This window comes from Homarus americanus, unplaced genomic scaffold, assembly GCF_018991925.1.
Source record: "Homarus americanus isolate GMGI-L3 unplaced genomic scaffold, GMGI_Hamer_2.0 scaffold13381, whole genome shotgun sequence".
In the NCBI taxonomy this organism is placed as follows: Eukaryota; Metazoa; Arthropoda; class Malacostraca; order Decapoda; family Nephropidae; genus Homarus; species Homarus americanus.
This window is the reverse complement of record NW_024739802.1, coordinates 1,160,634-1,175,447: the sequence shown is the minus strand read 5'-3', so window position 1 is coordinate 1,175,447 and position 14,814 is coordinate 1,160,634. Positions and strand designations below refer to the sequence as shown.

Below are 14,814 nucleotides of genomic sequence, written 5' to 3'. Positions count from 1 at the left end.
ACTATTATCACCCAATAGCCATTACAGTCACACCAGATTATAGCTAATGAATCTCCTGCTCCCTCACCTCCCTCTACTTTGCCTCTCCCTTTTCACCTCCTCCTTCCTCCCACTTTAGCATTTCATGCATTTAACAAACTTTCACAGAAATTGTACTTCTGATAACAAAACCAAAGGTGTCTTTACTTATCACTTCAGAGTGGCAGCAAGAGAGTAGTTCAAGCCTCAGCACCAGGGCACAGCCAGACTTAAGTCACCGTACTCAAGGGGTCAACAACTTAACACTGGTCAGCAATATACTGAGTAGATCATATTATAAACTCAGCAGCAGACACAGAGATGAAAGTTAAAGGACAGATAAGGAACGTCCATAATCTGGTGATGTAGTTTGTGAGCTGAATCACAGATGGTAGTATAACTCACAGGTTGAAACAGCTTCGGTTTAGGCAGCCTCGAGAAGGTTACCGGGAGTGTGTGTGTGTGTGTGTGTGTGTGTTAAAAGGAACGATCCTCAACACAACCTTATTTTTTGACTGCTATTCTCCTTGATTGGTTTACCTGGTAAACATCTAAAACCTAAGGAGGGAATTAGAACGGGACGGAAAAGGCACAATTTTCGGGATTGATGTTACAATCCAACAGTCGGTCTCACGCAATTCTAATGGAGAAAAAAAACTTTCCATTGCATGCTTGTTGTATTAAACACGAGACAAAATAAACAAGGTAATAATTTTATCCTTAATGATACAGAGTAAATGGCTGAAGTTATTTCAGAGATGACAATTATTGTTAGTAGTATTATTTAAATATTTTTTGTTAGCATAATTATTTAACTTACGAATTAACGATATTAATAATAACAATATTGTACTTATTATTGCTATTGCAAATTCCATCGCAGTTAATGGAGTTGAGAGAGTACTTTCATCACAGTTAACTGGCCTATGCTATTGGTTTCAAAGTAGCGTCACAAGTTCCTCCATTCCCAAATCATATATTGATTACACTTAGTGAACTTAATAAAAGTAGACGAGGCCAGAGCCCACGGTGAGGGTGCCCCAGTATATCAGGTTGAACGTGATGAAGATGACCGACATGGAAATCTTTGACGTCTTGATGTAGAACTGCAGGTTGAATTCTACTCTGGCAAGTTTCCCGCAAAACAGCAGTTTCTTTTTTTTATCGACGTCGAGTGTTCTGGCACTCGATACAGGTCGTACTTTGATGGAAGTGACATTACTGACGCTGCCACTCGACGGAGAGTCAGCCCAGGTTTCTGGGGGTTTGTTACTGTTCGTGTAAGTGTTGATCCCGAACCCAAATCCGTCTTTGTACTCGACGTGGAGGTCGATCACGGTGTGCCAGATGATGATGAGGAAGATGAGGACGATGCAGAATAGAAGCCAAATGTCGACCATCTTGAAGTAGGAAGTTTTTGGAAGGGACGTGGACACCTGGGTGAACAAGGTAGCCAGCACGAGGAGGGAGGTGAGGGCCGTCATCACTCGAACCTGTCCAACACAACATCAACAGTAAGAAAATGTAACTCTAAATGACGGCAAGGTACCAAAGCTATAGACACACACACACACACACACACACACACACACACACATCTGGAAAAACATTTGTAATACTGTGTCTCCCTACCTATACCTAACCTAACTTAACCTAACTTAACTTAACTTAAACCTAACCTAACCCCTTCGACTGAATATCTCAACTCCCCACTATCAGTTAATTCTCCCTCACCTCGAAAATGGAGGGCCTGAAGAGGAGGGTGACATAGCTGATGATGAGGAGGGTGAGGGAGGGGATGTAGATGTTGAGCATGGCGTACCCGTAGCGGCGGATCAGCTCCACCCTCACCTGCGACACACTGTACTGGGAGGCGTTGTTCACATCCAAGTCGATGGTCCCGATGCTGTACTCCACCAACATTTTAGGTCCCAGATACTCCACGAACGAGTCTGAGGACGAGCACCAGGGCGAGTTATAGGTGGGTCACTGTCTCGTAGAATGAGTTTGGGGGATGAGTTACAGGTAGGTCAGTCACTGTCACTACAAACGAGCGAAGTGAAAATAATGTTTATTTACCGGAAGTGAATGTTATTGATCAGAGTTTAACACCTCTAGGTATAGCTTTAGGTAGGGCTTGTCAGTCTGCTTATTAAAGTTAATGTATCGTAACATTTTATTCACATATGAGTTTTCTTCGTAGGTTTAAGAGCAACTTTCCCCAGAAAATCAAATACACTTTTATTTTGAGGTGATGGAGATAGTGACATTAAAAAAGAACAATTGACGTTATCACATTAAATGATAAGTTTTTGTTGTTAAGGTTTGTGACATAAATATGATATAATGTTTGTTCATTTATCTTAGCTCTAAAAAGCGGCATATACAAAATACTTTGGAATTTAAAGAATTTGATAAATTAAAAGATATTATCTATCAAAGTATACTTTCTCAGTAGTCTATCTATTTTTTGTGATCAATTGGTCATCTTACTTAGTCTTTAGGAAGGAGGAACATAATATTCCTTCTGAATGTTCCCAGGTAAATGTAACACTTAATGAAGGTACATCTGGCGCCATCATCACTTTTACCTTTTACATAAACGGATCATTACTCACTCGCCTTTGAATAGCGAGAACGAGGCGCTTATTATACATTTTATGGAATACTTGGCTACTTGGTTAATGAACGCTCATTGCTTAAGAGGAGTTTGCTGCAGGACTAAAAGACGAATAAGGAAGAGTTACAGGTCAGAGGACGAGCTAGTTACAGGTCAGGGGACGAGCTAGTTACAGGTCAGGGAACGAGCTAGTTGCAGGTCAGGGGATGAGCTAGTTACAGGTCAGGGGACGAATTACAAGTCTGAGGGCGAGATACAAGTGAAGTTACACATAAACTTACAGGCGTAAAAAATATATCACAAGCCAGTGATCGTAAGACACTGACCTGTGAGGTTGAAGATGAGGTACTCGGAGGAGGCGGAGATGATCTGGAAATTCATGTAACAGTTCTGGATGTCGAAGGGATAGAGGATGAGGTCGAAGAAGCAGGTGAACACTGTGTTGTACTTGCGGGTGGTGGACACAGGGTTCGTGTTCCCCTGGTAGATCTCAACTACGGGAAGGTGAGATATGTTGATGATAGACAAAAATAGGAAGATGTTAATGATGAGAGTTTTGTATACAAGAAATATAACTAAGGGAAGAGATGTTACTCTCGGCAACACTGGAATTTAAAAAGTGGGGAATTTGGTGTTATATGTAACGAGAAATTCGACTAGAGGGGATGATGACGGCTGAATTAGTTGAGTCTAATGTTAGTGAGAGTGAAAATGGGTCTCAGGTACACTGAAGATTAACCATAAGGTAACAATGTGGCCGGCACTGCTCTCTTTCACTTTTCACTCTCACAATCGCAAAGTTGGGTACCCATTCATCAGCTGGGTGGACTGGGAGTGCCCTTCAAAGTCGCCGGCAGTGAGATTCAAGCCAGGGATTGCTGCACCCACTCAGCCACCGTGCCCTATAATTTTAGTAAGAGTGGCCATATAAGGTCACAAAAAAGACTATTGATCTCCCTAATGGCTAGAAAGAGTTAGGATGATAAGAGAACATAAGACTACTGGCTGACCTTCGTAAGGGTTGGAGAGGTCAGGGAGGTAGTGGGTGTCTCCCCTGTTGATGGTGGTGATTGCGTCTGAGTCGACGATGGTGTTCTGGATGTCGTCTGTGTTGATGAAGCCAATGGTGGGCCGCCACAGCTGGTCCACCTGCTCCTGCGACACTGTGGATCACGACGCCAAGGTGAGGGAGAGAACAAAAGGAAGAGGGAGAGGAGAGGAGGGATGGAAAAAGTGAAAGAAAGAGAGAGAGAGAGAGAGAGAGAGAGAGAGAGAGAGAGAGAGAGAGAGAGAGAGAGAGAGAGAGAGAGAGAGTAACAATACTTCTGAAGGAGTAAGATAATGGTATAACAAAATATGACCAGTTCAGAATTCCTAGAATAAATTATATAATACGAAACAGACCTCACCTGTGTTAAGTCTAGTCAGGTGTTTGAGATTGTTGTAAGTGAGTCTGTTGTCGTACCAGGTGATGCGGAGGTTGTAGCTGACGGTGAGCATCATGGTGGTGGTGTCCACGTTGAGGGTGTCCATAGTCACGTTCACCGAGATGGCCAGGGCACGGTCACTGGCTGAGGGAGGTGGGGGGGGGTTAAATGGTTAGTCCGATCCAACGTTAGTGTGAGAGGGAAGATGGAAGGTATATGAGAAGGAAAGGAACAGTGAGGATAGGGGAAATGTGAAGAAAGAGAGAAGGGGTGGTGAGTCAGGGGTTGCGTAAGGTGGTGAATACGTAGAGAGAGAGAGAGAGAGAGAGAGAGAGAGAGAGAGAGAGAGAGAGAGAGAGAGAGAGAGAGAGAGAGAGAGAGAGAGAGAGAGAAGGAAAAATATCACAACACCCATAACCTTAATTATAATTCTAAACATATTTAAACGTAGTTACACTTTATTTTTTCTCATGTGTTCCCGAGATGAATTTCTGCATGAAAACGTGTTTCATTATATAATCTAACCTTCCATCAGGCGGCGCATGTAGCTATATTTTATGCCTGACTTAAACACCTTGGCACAAAGGCTCCTCTTATCTATCATGAAATCAAAACAATGCTTGCCACTAACACCGCAACAACCCGGCCTCTCCCCGACCAGTTTCCCACCACGCCCTGCCCGTACCTAGCCAGCTATTAGTCGACCAGTTTCCCACCACACCCTACCAGCTCCGAGCCAGCTGAAAGACGACCAGTTTTACAGCACATCCTACCTCTGTGAGCCAGCTATTACTCGACCAGTTTCCACTATACCCTACCAGCTTTAAAATAGCCATTAGTCAACAAAATTAATTATAACCATATCAGCTTCTCCTCGACCAATGTCCAACCCCACACACTAACAAACCAGGTTTTCTCAGCCAGTCGCTAATTAACCAGTTCCCTCCCACCCCCTACCTGGCCTCGGGGGGAGTTTTGACCTGTAGTCATCAGGGAAGTTTACGATGTCGCAAAAGCTCTCGTCCGTCTTGTCACCGCAGTCAAACTTCAGGTCGCAGCGGCTGGCGAAGGGTACGCAGGAACCGTCGGAACAGGTGAACTCCGTGGAAGAACACGAGGAGAATGTCAACAACCTCTGGCCTGGCGGCTGTTCACATATATCCTCCTGGTGGTGGTGGTGGACACAGAGGATGGTGAGTATTGTCTCTCGTGTATTCTACTCGCATATTTGCTCGTAGAGGGTAAATATAGGGTGTATTTATGATTGGGTCTCTCTCTCTCTCTCTCTCTCTCTCTGTTGGGGTAATGCAATGGTTGTTGCAGTGCCTTCACTGATGGAGGAACAAGAGGCGTTGCTTGAGAAAGGAAGGTCAGGGACGACGGGGTTGGGTGAGTAAAGCGGTCAGTACTGTTTGTATCTCCCTTAACCATTAGTATAACGCGGGGACGATAAGAGCTACATTCATGTATGACTGATTCGTTTATGTTTGGGGGTTTAAAAAGACCACAAATAAAAAAACACACAAAACATGAAGTGGCACCTCGGATAAGTGTAGCTTAGATGAACTTAAAATAAGTTGTGAATGATGGTGAAGAAATCTTGGTGTGTGTGTGTGTGTGTGTGTGTGTGTGTGTGTGTGTGTGTGTGTGTGTGTGTGTGTGTGTGTGTGTGTGCAGGTACAACTTTAATTCATCAATTAACACTTAGCACTCTCAAGTGTGACCAAGAGCCGTCGTCCCCCTTCCCTTATTTTGGTTTCCCAGGTGACTCTGGTGACAGTGTTGATGGTTGTGGTTAAACGTCAAATGAACCTCAGTCCGAATAAGTTCCAACCTATTCTAACAATAAGGGTCGAGGCTTCATAGTACTGGGGCCAATAAGTATGATCCCTAATCTAGAGGATAAGTTAAAGTTAACTTTGGATCTGCTAGAATTGGGGCTTATTTGACCAATGAGCAGTGCGGCCATGATGGTGTCGATGATGGTGATGAGAAAACATTAACACCTGCTGCTTGCAGGTGACACAGGAGCTCTTCCCCTCACCTTGGTCTCCCAGGTGAGTCTGCCAATGGGGTAGGTGCGATCTTTTTGACGGTTATGGAGGGTGGCCATGGTGGTGTTGGTGATGGTGTTGTACCATAGCCACCCAATGACGTCCTCCCCTGTCATTATCTCCTTCACCGCGTATTCGCCGTACCCACGGAACCCAAGGGGCTTCCCCACCAGGTCGAAGTAGTACATTCTCTGACGGGAGGTGAGTGTGAGGGGTTAACGCTGAGACTTAATACTGTATACACTGGCAAGAATGTTTGATGCGGTAACAAGTCTAACCTAATCATTAGGTCTGGAGTCTTAGACTGGTACCCATTACGACTGATCATGAACCCCAATACTAGTTTGTGTTAGGAGTAGGGCTTCTTGGGACCACAGTCCATATAATTGTTTACAGATGGTAGTGCAGCCTTCTCACTTAACCTGAATTATGTTTACGTCGTTACTTTGTGGCTGAGATGTTATAGAAAACGTTCACACACACACCCTCTATGTCTGTTTCTCTCTCTGTCTTCCGCCTCATAAATCATCTTTCCATTTTTCCTATTTACTGTATATATATTATCTATCTCCTTCTCATCCCTTCGACAATACCTCTATCCCTTATCATCCTGTTCTACCCTTTCGTTCAGTTGTTCACACTGATTCACCTTCTCCTCCTCACAGATGCCCCTGAGTGTCCAGGTGGTGCCGGCGGGGGTGTGACAGGCAGAGCAGCTGTGTTTCTCACAGCTGGTGTCTTCCAGCCCCTTTACGTGCAGTCGGATGCAGTTCTGGTACTTGTCTCCATCTGGGTTGTTCTCACGAAACAACAGTTCGCTCTGATGGGATGGTTAGGTTAGGTTAGATTAGGTTAGGTTAGGTTGGGGTTCAATTTATATCTGACAATGTAAGGATAAGATGGATGACGTGCATGAGCTGAACTGCGAAGTCAAGATAGATGGCGTGCATGTGAATGACGTGCTATTATAATACAACAATTGGTTATTAACGTGATAGTTATTCAGTCAATGAGGCCACGCAAGAATTATGCTGTTGTGAGAAAGGGATCGTGATACACTGACAGGTAAAACTGATTTATGTATAATAATAATCTGCAGTGAAGGTAAAACATTACTTTACATTCACCTGTTGCTGTTACTTCCATTTCATCATTTGCTGTTGCTAGACTCAATGTAAATTTAGCCCCTTATCTTATATCGCGGAGTGTGTTATGTGTAATGATCAGTCTTGGATAAAAATTAAGCAAGCGAACACAAAGGTGAAGGTAAAGGGATGGTAAATATAACCGATAATAAATTTCAGAGTTTGTTGTGCTTGATGATCAGTTTCAAAGAGATGAATTACCCTCTACACTTTCTTTAATGTTTCTCTACCCCTTGTTCCAGCCCCACACAAAAATAGGAGAAGAAAAATGATGACAGCTAGACAGACGGTATAAAGCAGGTGAACAGAGAAGGTGTCTCACGGTATTCCTGGAGGAGGCGGTGAATGGGTCATGCCACACCCCCTCCTGGGCCTCGTCCGTCACGCCCGCCCACTGCCGGTCACACTCTGAAGGACCACACACACCCTTTAATGTTGTTAATATTTTTAGGATTCAAGAGTTTGTCCCACACAAGACACCAGTGGGAGAGTGAGGTAACAGCTTAGTGTAAGTATAGCAGTTGTATATTCTTGTTTTAGCATTGTGTATATTTCTCTTTGTTTGTCTCTGTCTTTTCACTCATAATTTCATCCAATTTCGTCTTTCATTTCTCCCTTTTTTCCTCCTCTCCCTCGCTCTATTCATGCTCTTAACCCTCACTCCCCTCCTCTCTCCTCCATACAAACACACACCCTTACCTTCGGCACCCTGAAAGTAGCTGATCTCCTTGACGATTTCCTCACGTTTTGTGGGCACGCGGATGAAGCCTCTCAGTCCTCTGCAGACGTGGACGGCGTCAGGAAACCTTAGAAGCGGCAGCGGCACCGTCAGGAAACCTCGTGACACCGAAGCACACAGCTCCTGCAACGGTACCTCCTGGAACAACAGGAAGCCAAATGTACGTCTGTCAAGCTACACATCTATTCACCTTGTTAATCACTTGCATTCATGATATTTATTAGTCTATAGAGATAAGGAGAAGACAATAACTGCTTGAGACACGTCACCACGTTCCCTCACCTGCTCTTCCACTTGTTCCATCTGCCACTGATTGGACCACGTCACCACGTCTCCCTCAAGATCAACCTCACAGCGGGACACACTCAGGATCTCGTCGTGGGTGAGGACTCGACCCCACACGTTCACCTGACTCAACATCCCGCTCAGCGAATACGGAAGCTTGGGGGGGGGGGATAAGACAAGTAACAAAGGGTTTAGATGATGAAAAGAAAAAGAGGAAATAGAATGAGAAGAGGAAGAAGGTATAAGACTGACACCACAAACATCACTCGTCCTCACTTACACCAAGAATATCACCTTACCTGATACTCGTCCTGGCCGATAACCACATCCCGGGTATTGGTGTCTGTGACGAAGGCCACCTCCTCCCTGACAATGAGGTCCCCGTCCAGGTAGACCCTCCCTTCTCCTCCACTCACGTCCCGGACCTGCCGGAGGTAAAGCATGTGGACATGGGAACACTGGGGGAGTGAAGGAGGAAGGAAAATATTGCACAGAAACGTGGAGAAAAATGGTTGAAAGGCTGAATTTATTTATGAAATGGGATTGTGTTTCAATCCTGAAAGCTTGGACACAACAGCTGCAATATTTAGAGAGAGAGAGAGAGAGAGATTTTTTAAAACTCTTTCTTAATCAGGAAAATTTGTCTTAATAAAAACGTATAAACACCTTCAGATTAATGTTACTAACACTTCTGGTCGTCTTAAGGAAGGGGTATGTTTTACGTTTTTTTTTCACTTTATCTCTTGTTATGATCCTCCTAACCACAGTCTTGTACGATAGTTTAGGACGATTGACAATGGTGGGGGCGGGAGGGGCACTCACCCTTTATGACAGTGGTTAGGTTAGAGCTGTAAGACCTCGGGCTTATTTGACCAAAACATCAGAGATTACGTAGAGGATTAAAATCTTATTGGTACAAATAATGGTAATTAGAGGGACGTAAAGATAAGTGGAGACAATTAACAAATAACATGAAAATAATTATATAAGTATGGTAAATACAATAACTGATATAACTGATAAACCTTCGGTACTGCGAATAATTAAACCCTAATTAACAAATCACTGTAACAAATTAAACCAAAATTTTACAGACTAGTGAAAAAATTTATGAATGCAAATAATACAAAGGCGTGTGAAAACTTGAACCGACAAAATGTAAAACTCAAAGGTGACTCCGAGAGCAGTAATGATGTCACCTGGGCGGAGTAATGAGCTCTCACCTGGCAGTAATGGTACCACTTGTTGGTGGCTAGGTTGGCTGGTAGCGAGTAGAACCGGCCGTACCCGCCATACTTGGTCCGGATCTTCTCAAAGTACACCTCGAACGAGATGGCTGTGTGAGAGAACCAGTAAGGTGTTGGGGTCATGGTCGTGAGGTGAAGGTGGAGCACGTTCTCTCTCTCTCTCTCTCTCATATATACAACCATTTCATTAATATGGATAGACGGAAAAAAGAGAGATATACAAATGCGTAAATAAAGAAAGAAAAAGAGATCAACATTAAAAACAGAAAGCGAAGCATAGAGAAATATAGAGACAAATAATAAGGAGAGAAAGAGAGAGCAGACAAAATTCTGACACTTAGGTTCAGGCTCTATAATAGGACTATTGAAGTTTATAAGATAAAAGAAAAGCTTTCCAACATATGCACCGCGAACAAGAAATTTCTCTCAGGTATGTGATGGACTCGGGAGGTACACATTATCCTGAAGGTCAACATAATTAACAGGTGACTTAACTATTGATAGGAAAAATGTAGACGATTGTGTTATAAGATATGGGTTATATCCTACATATAAATAGATTGTATGGCTGGATACCACTGTAAAATTCATCATCATCGTCATCATCATCATCAATCATCATCATGTTCCACAATTGTGTGAGTTAGTCATGATTACCTGATCGTCTGACGTAGGAGGGAAATAAGGATAAGTGATGGTCTGGTAGTTGATGAGGAACAATAATACAGATTTATTTTTTTTATATAATACACAGTAACTGAGGTACACGTGAGAACAGTGTTCCGTGAGGCTGTTACAGAAAGTAAAAAATTATGTGGGAGTAAGGAACGGATGAACCAGTGTGTGGGAACTTAAATTTTTTGAGGTGTTCTTTGCAATCCTAAAAATGCAATGATTGCACGAGAGGTTATTGATTAATGTGAAACCAATGACAATGACATTCACTCAGAACCCACAATGGCGTGAGTGCAATACATAAACAATACTTTGACCTCAGCATGACTCGAGCCAACACCACAATACTGATACTAAATGTAAATAGAACCTGTAAATAATGTTGTTTACGAGAGTGTAACAATTTGTGACTTGCTTGCATTTGTTGTGACCAAGTGAGCAATGGTCTCAACTCTCAAGATCTATGTTCAATGCAGTTCTAGTATCGAAGGTCTACTGGGAGATATGATTGAACGTGGCCATTAAATCTGTAGATAGACTTTTGTGTAGGTTAGTGTCATCAGCATAAGAATGTGTGTTGCTGGAAGGGATGGAGAGGCGGTCATTAATATGGAGTAAGAAGAGGTTAGTGGCAGGATCTGAGCCTTGGGGCACTACAACATTGATGGGAAAGTAGTGTGTGTGTGTGTGTGTGTGTGTGTGTGTGTGTGTGTGTGTGTGTGTGTGTGTGTGTGTGTGTGTGAACCATCCACAACTACATGGGTGTGAGGGTCAGATAAAGAAAGGGAGATTCAGGGAATTAACGAATTAGTTAGACCACGTAATGGAAGTTTGGCGAGGAGTGTGATGTTATTTTATATTAAAAAGTTTAGAATTATCACAGTCAAAAACAAATGATTCAATACTCTTGTGAAGAAAACAATTATGAGTTAGAGTTAGCAAGTCTCCTAAACAGCATTGGGCGTTAGAGAAACAGATTTTTTTTTGTTTTTACTGTACTTGTGTAAACTGTTCGTTTATGACAGATGTTTCAGACGAGAAAACTGTATGTGACGAGTAGGAACGGGTACAACGCTTAAGTGAGAACAGGCGCAAATTGTGGCTCATATTTGTAAGGACAAGAGGTGGAAAACTATCACGTCCTGAGGGCTTGTTAGTGTTGGGAAGGATCTGGTGTAGGTACTGGGAATATCGTTCACTGTGTTCACCATAGTCCTGCAATTAATAGAGGAAATCCAAACTACTCCAGGGCACTACAACAACAAGAGAACCTTCTGTAGGAACACTAACGGTCTTCGTCGTAGTCCTGAGTGGCCAGGAAGTAGATGACGGCAGTGAGGAGGCGGAACACCCAGATGTTGAAGCGGACACACAAGGTATAGTCCTCGGCCATTCGCACCGACTCCCCGTACTTGATCCAGGTATTATCCCGCTGAGCCCCGTCCATGTTGAAGGAGAGAACCCGTATGGTGCCTCCTCCTCCTTTATGGGAAGAATCATAGAGTTTACTGAAAGTGAATGCCTGCTCTGTGCCTCCCCCTGCATTTAGGAGGAGTCAATGTGGTAATACTGAAGGTAATACCACACATAACTATACACAAATATATATGTATGAAAGGACCCAACATCCATGGATATACTCACACAGATCAACACAAACGTGATCATATATTCACAATCACAGACTAATAAAAAATCACCTTTCTGAGAGCTGGTGATACGAGCTGTCATGATGATCACCAGGACAGCCAGGACTGACCTCTGACCCACGACAACCATACTGTGACCTCAAGTGACCTGGTGAGGAAGGAGCGGTAATTTACTCAAATTTTCATTATATAGAAAAAAAATTAAAACAAAGAGAAATTAATACACATAAAATAATTTTGTAATAACAGATATTAGAATTGAAATAATTAGGAAAGCTTTTATTAAATATTTTTTGGATTATCTCGTATAAAAAGTAATGAAAATATGACAAAAGAGAAGACAAAGATAATGGGGGTAATGTGGAATGAAAAACAGGTGATGGAAATTGAAACGAAATTGAAAAAGGAAACATTTGAATCTATAATTAAGGTGGAAACATAAAGTATTTGAAGCACGAACCTGTTATACTCAAGGCGGGAAGATATTATCTGTTCTATGTTATTATGAATAATATTCTGTATTATTATCTAACAACGGATAATATAACTTGTACCATAAATTACATCTGGCATTATAAGTTTTACATTAACTTAAGACAAGGTGAGTGTGTATGTGTATGTGTGTGTGTGTGTGTGTGTGTGTGTGTGTGTAAGAGTATATCCCAACGAAGAAATTACCTGGGCGATGGAGGTTTGTAGAGACGTATAGAGGGTGAACAACTACCAAGTGGTGAGAACGTCGTGTACGCAAGACGCCGTCAGGTTGGCGAGTGGTAAGCGGCCGGTGTTACCTGACGTTATATCGCGCACTGCCGCTAGTTTATTCATCGCTAACACGGCCCACGACGCCCTGCACTCTAATTTACCGTCATGGGTGAAATATTTATAAGAAGCAGAATCATATTGATGAGTCCTGTTTCCTGATTATTTCTGAAGCTTAATATCTCGATGCAGTAGTTAGTGAGGGACGAGCGGAACACTTATTAGTTAAATGAAGAAATACATCCTGGGATTTACGAGAGTAGTAATTATAACACGTAATAAATTGTGTTATCTTGGTGCGTCAGTGATAATGCAAGATGGTCTAAGAATAACGTCGATATATATGACACGTCAAATAATCGCGACAATTACTCATCTCTCCTCCTGGTGGTGCAAGAGGGAGTGCTGAGAGTCGTGCTGGGAAGGAACACTCAGTACCAGGTAGAGTATGAGACAGTAGTACTAGATCATTTACCTTTAACAGTGTTCTCCATTTTAAAAGAGATTGAGGATCTTCTTATGTTTTCATGTTCTTCACTCAGCAGAGAACTGTGGGGACCCTCATAGTGCACAGCATCATAACTGTGAATGTTGTCTGGCATTTCATATATGTGCATTCATAACACAGAGTTCAACAGTTCACATACTATCTGAGAACTATTGCCATTCTCCTTTAGTCCATCTGCCTCCCATCTTCTCCCAACCGTATCATTACTGACCATTTATTCCAATTTTGGCATAAATGTTTCCAAGGGTTGAATGTGTCGTCTTTCCCTCCCCGACCTGCTCACCCTTCTTAAGCCTCTACACCATTACTTTCATTTTCGTATCTATAAGTAAAATAAAATATTTATGCTATATTTACTTGTCTTAGGTTATCTGGCAATAATGTATCATACTCTGATCTTCTTTCTTTGACTTGAATGTTTTTCTTCATATATCTCTTCTATTTTCAGTATATCTGTTCTCGATTCCTCCTATTACCTGCAGGATTAGAATCACCATTGAGGAAAATTCAAAACACTTACGTACTCTTCCAACACATGAGACAGTGTACGTTCCTTACAAGTCTTTCGTGTAAAATAATCCTTTTATGCCGTCTGCTCGCTTTTTCCCCACCTTCAGGGTTGGCCCGTTGGTCACGACGTAAATTGAGATGCGTGCCATAACCCACCAAGATCTCTGACTGCTCCTTCAGGCAAGTCTTACTGTATCAGCCCATCTGTGGTAAGTCTCTTCACAGCTTGAGATCTAAGCCCTGCCTGCTTCTTTACCTTCACTTACTACCACATACAACTTTACATAATATCTTATCATAATTCTTATTTGCACAGCCTCAGCATCTCTTCCCTCTCGCTTATGCTATCACCTCATCCTACACCTAGAATAGTTTTGCCCATCTCTGGTTGTAAAAAAGGGGTTTCCTACAAAGCAATGGGGACTGAGATATGTGAAGATGTCACATTGATCACTGACCCCACCAGCTAAGAAATATATCTCGTGGTTATGGTTTTCAGGAAGCCTTATGGCAGGTCATTGTCTCCTGCACCTTCTTGATGTTAAAGATGCCAGGGTCGGGTGGCTGGTGCGTACTGTTAGTGACCTGCTCGAGACCACACCATGACGCCCCTCCCTGAGTTGCAAGCAATAACCATAAATATTCTGGCTCACAAAAAGAGGAACGGCGGCAGTCGACCTAACACTAATGCATCTTGTGATTCACTGTGAAATATTACATTTTGAATTACACTGCGGGAGAGAATTTTGCTAAATTTTTAATATCAATGTTAGAGATGATAATTAATTATTCATCAGTGTGTCTTTTTCCTTCATACATTCGCAGTTCTTATATTTTTGAAGCAACAAATCCGTATTACCATCTGCCTGACTTCGTTATCAAGTCAAGTTTTTTACGTTAAGCTCAGGAATCTTAAACAGACGTGTGTTAACATCTTCTTGCGGAACTTTTGTTATCTAAGTAAAAGAGAGACAGGGAACTTGTCGGAGTAGCCATTTTTATTCTTGCTAAAATAAACAGTACATATTAATTTACATTGCTCAATTCACCTAATTATATATTTTTTCTGTAAATAAGTAACCACTTAAAGATGTCTTGAAAGTGACTTGTAGTCCAAAGAAACTAGAAAGTAGAGGTTTAAGAGACACTGCTATTTATGTAACATGTTAGCCACC

At 42.3% G+C, this 14,814-nt stretch overlaps 1 protein-coding gene across 1 annotated transcript; it reads right to left on the bottom strand.

Moving 5' to 3' along the window:
* Positions 1–694: 694 nt before the first annotated feature.
* LOC121874999 lies at positions 695–12,626 on the bottom strand. The gene is made up of 16 exons (XM_042379356.1): positions 12,538–12,626; positions 11,911–12,007; positions 11,501–11,692; positions 9,512–9,624; positions 8,588–8,713; positions 8,286–8,444; positions 7,964–8,141; positions 7,587–7,672; positions 6,769–6,939; positions 6,110–6,310; positions 5,023–5,230; positions 4,048–4,209; positions 3,649–3,801; positions 2,965–3,132; positions 1,753–1,970; positions 695–1,511 (listed from the first exon to the last, which is right to left on the bottom strand). The coding sequence occupies exons 2-16, from the start codon at positions 11,987–11,989 to the stop codon at positions 1,017–1,019; spliced, it is 2,709 nt and encodes a 902-aa protein (XP_042235290.1). The 5' UTR covers positions 11,990–12,007; positions 12,538–12,626; the 3' UTR covers positions 695–1,016.
* Positions 12,627–14,814: the final 2,188 nt, after the last annotated feature.

What these genes read in the sequence shown, in the direction of transcription:
- LOC121874999 (XM_042379356.1), bottom strand. Translation starts at nt 11,989, where the DNA reads ATGGTTGTCGTGGGTCAGAGGTCAGTCCTGGCTGTCCTGGTGATCATC. An exon ending in AAAACTCCCCCCGAGGCCAG is followed by an intron (nt 4,210 to 5,022) that starts GTAGGGGGTGGG and finishes CACCTCCCTCAG; the next exon opens with CCAGTGACCGTGCCCTGGCC. An exon ending in CCTGACTAGACTTAACACAG is followed by an intron (nt 3,802 to 4,047) that starts GTGAGGTCTGTT and finishes CGTGATCCACAG; the next exon opens with TGTCGCAGGAGCAGGTGGAC.